Raw genomic sequence first — 14096 nt, forward strand, 5'->3', positions numbered from 1 at the left:
AGCCCATTCTAAGGACAACCTTGCATAAAAAATACCATAACAAACAGTATTCACACAGGGTTTAGTAAAACAGCTTCCTGAGAAAAGTAATTAGAAAAACAATACACCAGGATACTGTGGGTGTTTTTGAATGTAAATGGAGAGACCCCACATGTAGGCAGGTGTAGCTGTGGCAATTGAAATATGGCGCAGACACTGATCTGCACAATTGAATTTGGCTGAATGAACAATGGTAAGAAATCTGCTTAAAAAAAAGAACTGACACAGGTATCCTAAATAGGCAGAAGAAAACCTTTGAATTCACTGTCAGACAAGATGGCACCAGCAGTCAGCTGGGGGCCTCCACCCTGTTTGAGAGTGAAACTCACTGCTCATGACATCTTGCATTGTAGTTTTAAAAAAAAAAAAACATATGTTGGAAGGGTATGGTGTGTGTGTATAAAATCCATCATAAATAGACGCACATGCATAAACACCGCACATTACGCACAGTTGCGCTGTTTCACTCTACAAATAAACGCACCACGCATATTAGCAACTTTATGCAATATTCTCTTACACAAATTACATGAAAGGTTCCCTAGTACTAAAGTGTAATATTCAAGGTTTATTCAGGGATTATTAATGTTGTGTAATAAAGGTTATTTGATATCTAGGGTTTAGTACATGATAAGCAGACCGTGTTTGGTGTTGTACTGATCTACTCTGTCTCAACAACTTCCTGGTGTCATTGGTGAGAAGATCGCAACATGCGTCCGCAACATATGGACTGTAGAGAGTTAAAACACTAAAATGTACTATGTAATGTTAGCAGCTTAGATTTGCATGCACCAAGAAAAAGGAGACAAAAGGCTGTTGGAGGCTGACCTGTGTCCATTTGAAGTGACCTGTTAAATGTCCTGTAACAGAAGCAACATGACGGAGAACCAATGGAATCATGCCAAACTTGCCTATTTTATTGCCTATCTCTGTAAGGATATATATGTGCGCTCTGACCACAATCGGGAGTCTTCTTACTGATGCTGTTGACGGAGGTTTCTTGCTGATGCCGGTATCTGGGCCAGAGCGCGTGTGTATATAACTGTACCTTGGATCTGAATGATTTATGTGCGCTAAATTGTCTTTAGATCACAGCGTGTAACCTACTGTTTTTATGTTGAATAATAACCTTTTGTGCGTTGGAAACACATTCAAAGTCTGAAGGCATTTATTTACTGTATGACTCATTACGCTAATAGCAACAATTTTAGAAGGTATAGGCAGGATTGCACCAAGGTTTAATCACGATATTACAATAGGTAGGGTCTATTTGTAATTGTGTAACGAGTAAACCATTTTATAACAGCTGACATACTACTTTCAGACCAAAATCCCAGGTCCACCCCGGATTTTTGAACACTGTTTCAAGCAGTTACAGCTGCTCACATCCCTTTCACATCGCAAATTGGACCCAGGTTGTTCCCAGGTCAATCCTTTCACACTGGACACGTGTCTGCTCTGCCAAGTGTGTGAGTTATTAGAAGTGGCCCTTTTTGCCGGCTCACAAAGATCAGACCCAGGAATTAGCAGCCGGGGTCCCGGGACAAACATCCCGGGTTGCCCTGGCAATATCCCGGGTTCAAGGTGCGGTGTGGAAGGGGTATAATTGTATTAACAGTCTAACCAAGCGTTAACATAAAACTTATCACTGAAAACATCCATTGTGATGTGATGTGTGTATGTGGAAAGACCTGCAATTATAAATTAGTCGTTTCTTTCTACGGGGGCATGCGACAGGTCCGTGGAAAAAAAATTATAACGACGGAACTGAAAATACGGAGTTTCTCTCTTCTGATATAGAATAACTGTAAGGACGTTAGATACAAACGTGTATGCAAATGCACAAATAGCACAATATACATACGTTATTATATATAATATATTACTATACATGCACTACACACTAATGGATTAAAATACACAAAAAATATTTTCCAGTCTCTTTGTTTCTATTCCAATAAAAGGGAGAACATCAATGATTTAATAAAATGTGACAGCTGGAATATTGCCAAATAATTAGCAATGAAATGCTGTATTACAGGGCAGCACCAGGAAATGGACATGTCCTCTCCTCTAAATGGGGCTCTTCTGCTTACCTATCACCTCCTCCACATAATTCCTCAGAGTGACCTTCCCACAGGGGCTTGCCATTAGCGTCACCTCAGCAAGGGTCAGCGGGAAGTGCACCACAGCATCTGACAGCAGCCTGGGGAAAAGAGGTCACCAGCAATACAATGGTTATCTTGCACAGACATATATGAAGAGAACAGATCAGTGCAGAGACATCCCCTGCCAGTTATCCAATCTAGAAAAGAGATTTGCTCCCATGTTGATTACTGTAATCCCTCTGATTTTCCATTACATTATGCTATAGACTTTGCATCCCAAGTACTATGCAGTCTGCATAACATCTGTAATCAGCCACTCATTTTCTGATTCTGTAATACCCTAATACCAACAAAGTCTTATAGGAATCCTTACTCCCATTATGTATGTGTGTGTAAGCATATGTACAGGATCTATACAGAAAACGTATGATGGGAGATTTTGCAGCACCATGCCTAATATGGGGTCCTGACACCTACATTAAATCCTTTACTTTTGATCCAATGGTCCACACTACCACTGAGATACAGAATCCGCCAGGACATTGGCACTTTAAATAAAACCAAACATCTTAAGCTCCTCCTTGCTCTGTATCCCCATCCTACACGGAACAAAGATCCAAAGGACAGAACCAGGAAGAAACAAAACCAAGAAAAAACGGAAAATAATTGAATTCTGGTATATTTTTGAATGGAGAACGAGGGTGGAAAAGTGTTTGGCGCTCCCATTGGTTTCAGAGAAAATCATCCAATGATGGGCATTGGAGCATATTGCTCCACCAGGTGGGTACACTCACCGAGGAGAGGTCGCGCAGCACTTTTCGGCCAAATGGCGTCCTTAGATGTAAAACACTTGATTTTTAAAAAGTATAGATGTGGCCTTAGATATATTTGCTGCAGTCATTCTACAATGTCCCTCTTGATGCGCCAGGTCCAGTGATACTCTGCTTGCATTGGGCGTCTTTTTTGTAGGAAATGCCTCTAAGGCGCAACTAGGAAGCAACAGAAGACTGTGCTGATTAATTTGAAATGCGACACTTGTAGGGATGGCCATTGACCATTGATGATTAGAAACATCCTATTACTACACAAACAAAGGTTTTCCAGACTCCATGATTTTGCCCCCTCAACATTGTCTCCATTACCCTATGAGAGAATCCCTTCTTAGGAATCATGGCTTCAGCTACCAGTCACACTAAGATCTTATGGTAAAACAGTGCCTGGATTAGTAGACCCTTTGTTTACTGCTGAGGGTTTTATCACCCTTGTGCTGAGGTCATTTTTTCACATTTGCACTTTTCCCATTCCAACATCCATATGAATGTTTTTTTTTTTATGCAGTACCCACATAATTTATACCTTTTTTTGGAGACTTTGTATTTTCAAAAACTGCCAGGTTGGGGGGAGACCTTCCCCCAGCCCAGGGCTCCCAACATTTTTCTGTAGTGCAAGTCTTAATGTCTGGGAATGACACTGATCAACAGGCATAAATTTCTATGGGGGCACATAGTTTGACACATAGTTTGAGAGCAATTATTACCCTCTTTCAAACAAGAGTACCCCTATCTTTGTATCTTATATGGTGGGGGAGACAGACAGACTTAAAAGTCCCTCCAATCACTTTTCTCATGCATTTTTCTTTTCTTTACAGATCGGTGCAGTCAGGGTGCGCCGAAGCGAAGAGGTTAAGAGAAGATACCAAGTCAGACTCGCTGACATTCTGAAAGTGTCCATGTACCATGACTGTCAGTTCAGTGCCACCAACAGTACATTAAATCCTTCCCTTTTTATCTTTTTAACAATGTGTGGCAGCATCATCATTGGCAGGGAAAGATAAATACTTCAAAATGTGTCCTGGTTGAGAAACCATTCCTCTGGATGAGGTATGTGCCAGCTAGACTCCCAGTTTAAGAACTGATAATATTGCCAGAACATTTTATTCTCCCCAATACATGATCCTGATTTTCTTGCAAGCCTGATGGTTAATCACTAATGGTTTTAGTCAGATAAGCGAGGTGGCATTCTCTGACAGAACTATAAAGAGCTTTCTACACAAGAGATGAGGCTTTTTACCCCTAACTCTAGGACATTTAATGGAAGATTGGCATTTGCCAGGGACTACAGACCATTAAACCAGTCCCAGAGAACGACAGCCCCTCAGCCCTAAAGACTGACATCCATCATCATAATTGTTCAGTTTGCCCTGGCAATAGGACAACCTACAACCATCAGAAAAGCGAGCAAGGCATCCTCACAGGGATAAACCTGTTGTGTGTTCAAGTGCTAGTGAGACTTACAAATTTGATCTGAAATGCCCTTGAATGAAATTGTGCAAACTGCACAGCCTCAACGTCCACCTTCCAAAGGAACTTCATACAGAATATAAGAAAGATCCATCCATCGAGGCAATACACACCTTAACAGTCTGTTTGTTTAGTCTCCTAGAGAAAAACAGCCAGGAAGACCAGCTCTAGGTAGGAACTAGATTGAACTGATAAAGGATAATACAACCATGGGACTCAAATATCTGTGCTATTTCCTGGAAATGTGCTTGAAGCAAAGTCAGGGAGTTCACCTTGTCCAAGTACGGGGGTGATCATTACTCCCCTTGAACCTCAGAAGTGCGGCCATGGTAGCCAAAACAGTCATGAATACTCATGGGACCGTGGTCAGACCAAAAGGGCAAAGCTTGAAACTGGAAATGATGGAATCAATCCACAACCCAAAGAAAATTGGGACATGCAAGCATGTATCCTTGACATGCATGGACACTATGAACTTACCCCTTTCCATGGTGCGGATGACAAATCTCAATGATTCCAGTTAGAACTTGTCCATCTGACGGAAGGAGTTGAGGGTGTGGAGGTTTATAGTTATGTGAAATGAATGGTCTGGTTTCACTACATCCCTGGTCCGTATTATCCCTCTCACAGAAATCTGAAGAGCAATTGAATCACTGAACCTGGTAGAAAAACTAACAAGCTGCCACGACAGCCACCAAGCAGACTGAATGCCTGTCATGAGTGCTTAATTGGGTGCTTATTAGTGGACCATGTCTGGTTTCTAGATGCTGCATAGCCTGAGGGACAGAATATATTTTCTTGACATCTGAATTTTACCTCAGTTAAATGTACAGTGGTGGGGATGGAATCTTTCCGCTCCAGTCCTGGGCCAAATTATACATCACCAGAAAAAGGCAAAAATTCCAGTCTCCGAAGCCACCACCCAAGCACTAAGTTCTGTGAACAGAAGCCACTGAAGCTGAAGTTTTAGAACCAATAAGACTGGCATCCTATTGACACCTCTCGGATGTGCTCAGTGAGCATGACTAATTCTGACCTATGCATCCCTGACCTCAGACCCCCCCAGGAGCTGCTCCAACCACTTCACTACAGACTAGCTGACTCAAGCAAAAACTAATATAGGTCTCAGGAAAGGACCTGCTGCCACATAAAACTGGCTCTATCTTCCTGTCTGCGCCATTCTTAAGTGGCATTTGGTATTAGAATAGTGATAGCTTTGGACAAATGCACTTACGCTCTCATCCTTGTTAGGTGGAATCTACTATTGATCTGCAACCCCCTTAAAAAGGGGAGGATAAAGACAATAAATCGATGAGTAAACTTTTGTTCAGGATTAGTCCATATCTATTTAATATATTTTTCAAAGACCAACACTGTAAACTTTCTTTCAGAACAAAGAATCTGAAGCCGAACGATGTGTAGCCGGCCGATGCGTTGGGACCCTGCATCAGCAAGTGAATACACACTTGCACAATGCAGGGGGCAGCGGCACAATGTAGGATGCCATGCTGCATTTGGCAGCATGGCATCGTACACGATATCTTCTGGTTGCCCGTGCAGCACGGCCATCCAGAAGATACTCATGTGACCACGCGCGCAAATCGGCCATACACACTTAACGATATGCCCGATTTGTCCTTCAGATTAGCCCGGAACGACAACCCGGGCCGATATTGTTTATGTGTGTACCCAGCTTGACTGTAGGGACGAAGGAAAAAAAAAAAAAAAAAAAAAAAAAAAGATTCCTTCCTCCTATTCAGCAGGATACTGTCAGGCTAAGCAGTCTCTTTGCTGTCCTGTATGTGAATTAGCCAACATATCATTTTGTAACGTTCTCGTCAAACACAAGGAGTCCTCTGTATACTACTACTTCACCCCTCTCCTGGAAGGTATACATAGCCCCTGATGGAGTTCTCCAAAAATCCCTCTGGAAAGGATGAAACGTTAATCAAGCCCTGAACGGACCTGACCAGATCTCGCACCCAAACAGACTTTACTAGTGTTGCCACTGAGAGACCAGATAAACACACTCAGATGCAAGGCTCAGTACTGTAGTTGAAGCATCGGCAAAAGATGCGGAAGGTGGAATTCCTTCACCCGATTCCTGAGAATGCACAATGAGCGGTATGAACTCAGATATAGATTGGTCCAGGGATTTAGTCCAAGCCAGTTCTACCAAATCAGCGTCACAGTGCCCAACTGTTCACTGGACCATTCAGACTGGTATTTTACAAAAGTATAAAAAATTACTAATGAGACATCTCCAAACTTGGACCTTGAATTACTTCCCTTCACAGTCATGACCGATAAGTAGGAGTATGAGGCAGATAGAGGACACACAAAATAAATGAACCTTGGAGAGGAACGGTAGAACTGTGGTTGCAATATTCTCTGTTTTGGCAGCTTCAGTCTATGAACCAAAGCTTGCCAAGGAAGAGGTGTAATACTACCAGAGAATGCATTTCTACCGAGGTCACCAAAAAACACTGTCCTGATCCCCTTCTGACTGATTTGTACCTAGTGTGTGTGGCCGAGGTATGGTCAGCTCCAGATAATCGCCAAACTGCAACTTAAACAAACAATAAACCAAGAATTCAGACAATGGGAGCAGCGCAGAAAGGAGCACCCTGCCCTGTCGGGCATTACAGACGGTGTAATGGTCAGCATTACTGCCTCACAGTACTGATGTCGGGGGTTCAATTCCCACCACGGCCCTACCTGTGCGGAGTTTGTATATTCTCCCTATGCTTGCGTGGGTTTCCTCCGGGTACTCCGGTTTCCTCCCACACTCCAAAAATATACTGGTAGGTTAATTGGCTCATAACACAAATTACCCCTAGTGTGTAAGTGTGTGTACATGTGATAGGGAATATAGACTGTAAGCTCCACTGGTGCAGGGACTGATGTGAATGGTCATATATTCTCTGTAAAGCGCTGCGTAATATGTGTGCGCTATATAAATAACTGGTAATAAATAAATTCTCTGCAGGATAGGAATGCAGGAGAGGAAGGACCTCAACAATATTCATTTTACTGAAAGTGCCAAAGTCCTTAATGAGGCTCTGTATCCCCAAGGTCCAGTGTCCCCCAATTATATGCATGAGAAAACAAAACATGGTAAAACACACAATATTTTGTTACACTGCCCTATGGCATTTCCCAGCTTATTAACATACTGTATTTAGTAGAAGTCATCATAATGACTTCTCGAAGAAACACTTTGTACAGCAAGGTTTCAGACAAAAGACTGCATGCTCAGGGGCGTATTGGTGGTCCATGTGCAGTCTCCGACCCGAGGCCCCCTCCTCTCTACCCTAGTCTGTACCAGAGTCTATTTTGCATGTGCAGGTCACCGGGGAAATGGCGCGGCAGCCATTTCTCCGGTGATCTCCCTACTGCGTATGCGCAAAACGGCGGGAAATGCGGGACTCTGGAGAGGTGAGTATTGAATAAGTGGGTACAGGGTATGTGGTGGAGCCCATATGTACCGCACAAGCTGCACCCATTATAGATACACCTCTGTGAATGCCTTTAATGGTAACTAATGAGACGTCTGTGCAATATCAGGACTACAACTCCCAGCATATCTGACATGTCATGGCTGTTGATTACTGTATTATGGAACATGATGAGCATAAAGTCCATATAGGTTCCTCTTGCAGTGACTGCCTTTTCCCCTTTTCCTAGATGACTAGTGCTGTTACCTGGCTGGTGCTCTGAGCACATTAGGACAGCTGTCTGGGTTGTACACAGCTTGTAGGGACTCACAGTCTTGGTACGATAAGTTATGGGTCTTTGTAACACCTGAAACAGACATAAGAAATTAGCATTAAAATGGAAATGGTGTATGCACAAAAACCAAATACATGTTTAACCACACAGTACAATCATTAAACAAGTGTTAGGTCCCCTGCTGGTTATGTCAGGACACTGACAACATGCTTGTTTGATTACTAAAGCCAGACATACACGGTGCAATTTCCTAACGTTCAGATGTCTTGAACGATCTCCCTTGAAATTCTCTATACGATTTATCAAATGGTGTACACGATTGTACATACGAGCACACACACGATAGGTCGAAATCTTACAGCTTTCCATAAGATCTACAATGCAGAGTTACGACGGTGGGGACGTGCATGGTCATTGTAATCGTACAAATACCGCACACGATATACACGATTTGTCAATACAATTGATCTAAATCGGCCATATCGTGCAAGAAAAATCGCACCGTGTATGGGCTGCTTTAGCGTTCCTTGTTATACAACCTACGTGATTAACCAGTACAGTCTCTCAATCCAGTTATAATGGCATGAAAAGCTAGATTATTATTATATGGCCAATTGATTTCATTGGTTACATTAGTATTTTGTCACTAAATATGAATAAGTTGTGGACAGGTGGATGGAAGGGTATGGTGTACATGGAGTAATTTGGGGGTTTAGTGGTAAATATGCTACAACTAGTATGTACTAAATGTGTAGTGTAGTTCATCAGCTTTTGTAGAAGTAAAAATAAAACAAGGTGTTCTAGTTGTATTGCTTTGCACAGGGGCTGTGTCACGGGAATTGCCCACGTCCCCAGCAGCGCTATACAGACTGGTGGCAGCAGCACCTTCACCCACCACTCACACCAATGTAACTGTGTGCTCTGTGCACAGACTGCTATGTAACCTATCCTATACAAGTGACCGTGGGCCCAAAGCACCTCTCCTCCCAACCCTTACCAGCTGCGCGCATGGTGCCACACCTATCTCTTACATTGATGATGTCAATACATTTTGTTTTTGTTATTGCTCAGCTTTAACTTGACGGATCGAGATGAAACAAAGTGCAGGTTATTTCTACGAGTTTCCACAACACAATAATGTGGTTTTCAGTAGTCTTTGCGCAAACTTGGAACAAACAGACACAACTTCTCCTCTCCCCCCCTAACCCTCCCTTAGTGGTGCCTAACCCTAACCTCCCCCCAATTAGTGCCTAAACCTAACCCCCACCCCCCCTCGCCGCAACATAAACCTAACCATCCCAGGGGGGGTGCCTAGCCCTAACCCTCCCTTTCCCTACCCTAACCTTCCCAGGGGAGTGCCTAACCCTAAGTTCCCCCAGGGGTCCCTAAACCTCCCCCCGTGCGGCTACACGATAAGACATCCGGCTTACCTTCATTCGGTATTGTGTAGTGGGGCTAATGATAGGCGTCGGTATTTCGACGCCTATCTTTCATCCCCTGTCGGGCTGCCAGTGTTGGGATATCGACGGGCAGAATAGCGCCCGTCGGTATCCAGACTGCATCCCCTCTAAAATGCTAGTAAATATTTGTATTTAAAATACCCCCTTCCTAAGATGTCCCCTACACTCCTAGCCGGGATGCTGTCAGAAGCACTGCCAGACAAACATTTCTCCACTAACCCACATATTCAGCTGAGAAAGACAGTGGACAGGCTGTATTACCAGACAGCTAGGCGAGTGTATGTACTATGTAAGGTGCTGTGGAACACTTGTGGCACCATATAAATAAATGATAGTAATAAGTAGCACCTCTGCTCTACACGATTACATTTTCTCTTCCTCGTTGATCATCCACCCTAACTCACACTTCCAGGATTTCTGTTTCACTACTGTCACCAAACACACATATTTATTTAAGTGCAGGTTTTTAGAAGTGGAGATGTTGCCCATAGCAACCAATCAGCGTCGTTAAGCCCTCACCGAACTTTGACTAAATGAGAACTCCCAGTTACGCCTCCTCATTTGCAAGTATAAATGCCACTCTGGAGCATGTGCAGTGCTGAAGGCACTCAGCAAACAGCCGTACATTCAATATCAATTAATCAGTCAATATATCTTGTGTGCGTTGCTAGTGTGTATTAGCGATATGTCTGTGAACGTGGTCGTTCACAGACATATCACGTTGGCTGTGCTGCACAGCTGATGCCCAATATATCTGCAGACATATTGGGGCATCGTGCTATGTGTATGGGTGGTCAGCCAATAGCCCGTACACTTGCTGCAGTGGCCGCGATATGCCCCCCAGCCAGATGATGGCTGTTCAGTGTTTATGAACAACCATCATCTGCAGATATATCTGTTAGGTGTGTACCAAGCATAAGGCTGGTACCCTATTAGCAGTGACATTTTGTAGGACGCAAAACAACTGGGTTTTTTGCGGCATCCAATTAAACCCCATTTTTTACGCCCAAAAAATTGCCGATTTTCTCACGAATAGTCGCGGACCTATGTATGCTTCTTATCACGGATTTGGATTTGCAAGCCACCTTTCATGCCAACTGATTACTTCCTCCCACTCCCGCCTCCAAGATTTTGCCCGCGATGCTCCCCACCTTTGGAACTCTCTCCCTCTCCTCAGCAGGCTCTTCACCTCTCTACAATCATTCAAACAGGCTCTCAAGACCCACTACTTCATCACAGCCTTCCAGCTGTCATCCTAACTCGCTGCTACATGTTCCTTCCTCCCTGTCTACCCCATTTGTGTCACACCTGTTTGTCTGCCCCTCCCTTTTAGAATGTAAGCAGGGCCCTCTACCCTCTTCTGCTTCTCCCTATTTTACTTTCATCTACTTTTTACTCACCACTAGGGCACCTAACACTTGGTTGCTTATGCTCGGCTGCTTAGGTGGGTGTTATAGTTGCTAATGTAGCTATGTATAATATCCTTGTCCTGTATTGTATTGTTCTGTAAGTCACTGGTCACCTTCTTGTTTATGTACTTTGTAAGGCGCTGCGGAACACTTGTGGCGCCATATAAATAAATGATAATAAAAATAATAATAATAATAATGGTCACCATTCTACTAGGAAGGAAATTATTGGTAGACGGAGATCGTCTGCAAGATACTTGAGTCTTTGTTATATGGGAACATTTTTAGGTATGGCTCGCTATATGGAAAATACTTGTTGTGCTCTCTTGAACGGTATGAACTTGAGCACAGGCTCCAGCCACTTTAGTCAAATCATTCAATTTGAAGGTTACTGTAAGAACACTAATAAAGAGCGCAAAAATTAGTGCAAATGCTGTTTGTTCCCGGGTTTTGATGAATGTGTCTGTTTTTATGAAACATGTGTAGAGTTTGCTGATGGTGATACATTCTGTATATTTAGGCATGCCATTAGATATTGATAAAAAAAAATCATATATGCCATTTTATCTTCATATATGCTGTGAAAAGTTAAAAATAATTAATTTAGTTACCAGGAAGGAAACAGTAGAAAGGATGGGAATGTTATTCATTATATATTATGCCTATAGATGACAGCTGATTACCCCTCACTCTTTTATGGGAATGGGATTGAAATGCCGGCGGCAGTGGATGCCCGATAGGATCAAGATCCAGACAGGGGCAGGTAAGTACCCTAAGCCTCCCTTAGTGGTGCCTAACCTTAACCTACCCCCGGGGGTGCCTAACCCTAAACCTCCTTACTGCTCCCTAAACCTAACTTTCTCAGGTGGGTGCCTAACCCTAAACCTCCCCCATAGGGGTGCCTAACCCTAACCCTCCCCCCTGGGGGTGCCTAACCCTAATCCTCCCCCCCCAAACATAACCCCACTAGACTCCCTAATCCTAACCCCCCCCTCCCGGTGGCTAACGCTAAGGACTCCCCGGATTTACCTTCGTTCGGGATGGCATCCTCGGCGTCGGGAATATGTTAGCCGTCGGTATTTCGACGTCAGTCAGAAATCCCTAGCCGGCATTCCGCTGTCGAGATGGTGACCTCACATGACTTAATCCCCTATTATGATATATGACAAATATTAAGCTATGTCTCCCAAAAATATATGTCGCTGCAGGAATCCTAGGAAGGGTGACCCGTGATAGATATAATAACTTATGATTAAGATATAGGGTAAAGACACTTTAAACATTGTGTGGAATGTAGTTCTACTGCCACCTACTGTCTTAGTAACAGCTGCTTTACATTGTCAGCTTACTCTGTATGACATGCTAATAGGCACATACATTGCATCAGATCTCTTTTATCTGCCAACTTGGCACAATAAATTATTTTGAAGCCAGCTACAGGCTTTATGACAAACACACTCCCCGCAATCAGGGCGTTGATGACCATGTACCCATGTGACCTCAACGCAGACAAAAACAATATTTTGTTTTGAAGCTATTGATGATACTCAATGAGTGGAGAGGGGACATTTACAAGGGTGCTCCACAGAAGCGTAACTAGGGTTTTTGGCGCCCAGGGCAAATTAAAAAATGGCGCAATAAGTGTTCACGGCAGACCGGGGGCAGGGTGCTGAGGTGCGGGCAGAGCTTCCCTGTGCGCGCTCCCGAAAAGGGGGCATGGCCGACTTGGGAGGAGGCGTAGCCTTGTGACACGTACCCAATATGTCACTCTTGGGAACGTGCCCAGCACTATATAGACATATAGTAAAGTTTACTTAGGTTATATTATAGGAGTTTACATATGTTAGGTTAGTGTGCCCCGTGATCCACATAAAATACATTGAAAAAGCCAGGTCCATGTTACATTATATGTACTGTAATTATGTTCCCGCTAGGATCAGTGGACATGGTGCCGATGACCGGGGGCACTAACACGCACCAGAAAAAGTGGGTTTGGCTGGCCGGTGAAGGGGGCACGGCCTTGCCGACATCACTGTTGGATGGAGGCGTGACAAGCCAGCGGCATCATTAATAGGAGGTGCTGGGCTTCCCTGTTCCTTAATGTGAATAGATGACGTGGCGGAAGAACTACAGCAGCCAGGCTGTGTTAGCTGGGCACCGCTAAAAGGGGCAGGGTGCAGTTTGCCCTTTAAAAATCGGGCAGGGCGCAGCACCCTACTAAAATGGTCTAGCGTGAACACTACTGTAGTATAATGCCCCCAATTCACATTATGCCACACACAGTGATGCCCTTATATACACAGCCACACACAGTGGTGCCCTTATATACACAGCCACACACAGTGGTGCCCTTATACACAGCCACAGTCGTGCCCTTAGACACAGCCACACACAGTAGTGCCCTTATATACACAGCCATACACAGTGGTGCCCTTATATACACAGCCACACACAGTGGTGACCTTATACACAACCACAGTAGTGCCCTTAGACACAGCCACACACAGTAGTGCCCTTATACACACTATAGTGCCTACCTTACAGAATGCAGCCGCTGATGTGACCGTGAGGGCTGGCATTGCAGGCACAGGAAGGACAGCTTCTCTCATGCCTGGAAGCAAGGTGCCAGGGGTGATATGCGAGGAGGGGCCCACTAGCCCAGAGCAGGGAGAGCAGCCAGCAGTAATCCAGGCTGCTGTATGACGTGGCCACCAGCCCTCTCACCGGTCCCTGCTCATGGTGTGGCCTCCCTCCCTGCATCATACTGACATAGCTGGTATTGGCTCAACCGCGGCCTGGCCCCTCCTAACTTCTAATGGCCGGGCGGCGCCAACATCCCCGCCTCCTAAAGACCCTATTAAGCAGGGAGTTGGGGACGCTGGAAGACCGGCAGTTCTAATCCCGAAAGGTTAGTGAATAGAAAAATACTTACCTAACACCCCCCCAACCCTCCCTTAGGGGTGCCTAACCCTAACCTCCCCTGTAAGTGGCTAAACCTAACCCCCCCTTCCCCGCAGCCTAAACCTAAATCTCCCGAGGAGGGTGCCT

General features: G+C 44.4%; 1 protein-coding gene across 2 annotated transcripts in view; it reads right to left on the reverse strand.

The window, feature by feature from the left end:
* Positions 1-14096, reverse strand: part of RAD9A (RAD9 checkpoint clamp component A) — a 43187-nt gene that overhangs the window by 15347 nt on the left and 13744 nt on the right. For both annotated transcript variants that reach the window (XM_088473550.1, XM_088473551.1), the window contains exons 6-7: positions 8152-8251; positions 2136-2245 (exon numbers count right to left, since the gene is read on the reverse strand). In XM_088473550.1, the coding sequence (XP_088329676.1) occupies positions 2136-2245; positions 8152-8251 (210 nt within the window). The remainder of the gene's footprint in view (positions 1-2135; positions 2246-8151; positions 8252-14096) is intronic.

This window comes from Taudactylus pleione, unplaced genomic scaffold (genome assembly GCF_031769625.1).
Source record: "Taudactylus pleione unplaced genomic scaffold, aTauple2 ptg000136l, whole genome shotgun sequence".
NCBI classification, from domain to species: domain Eukaryota; kingdom Metazoa; phylum Chordata; class Amphibia; order Anura; family Myobatrachidae; genus Taudactylus; species Taudactylus pleione.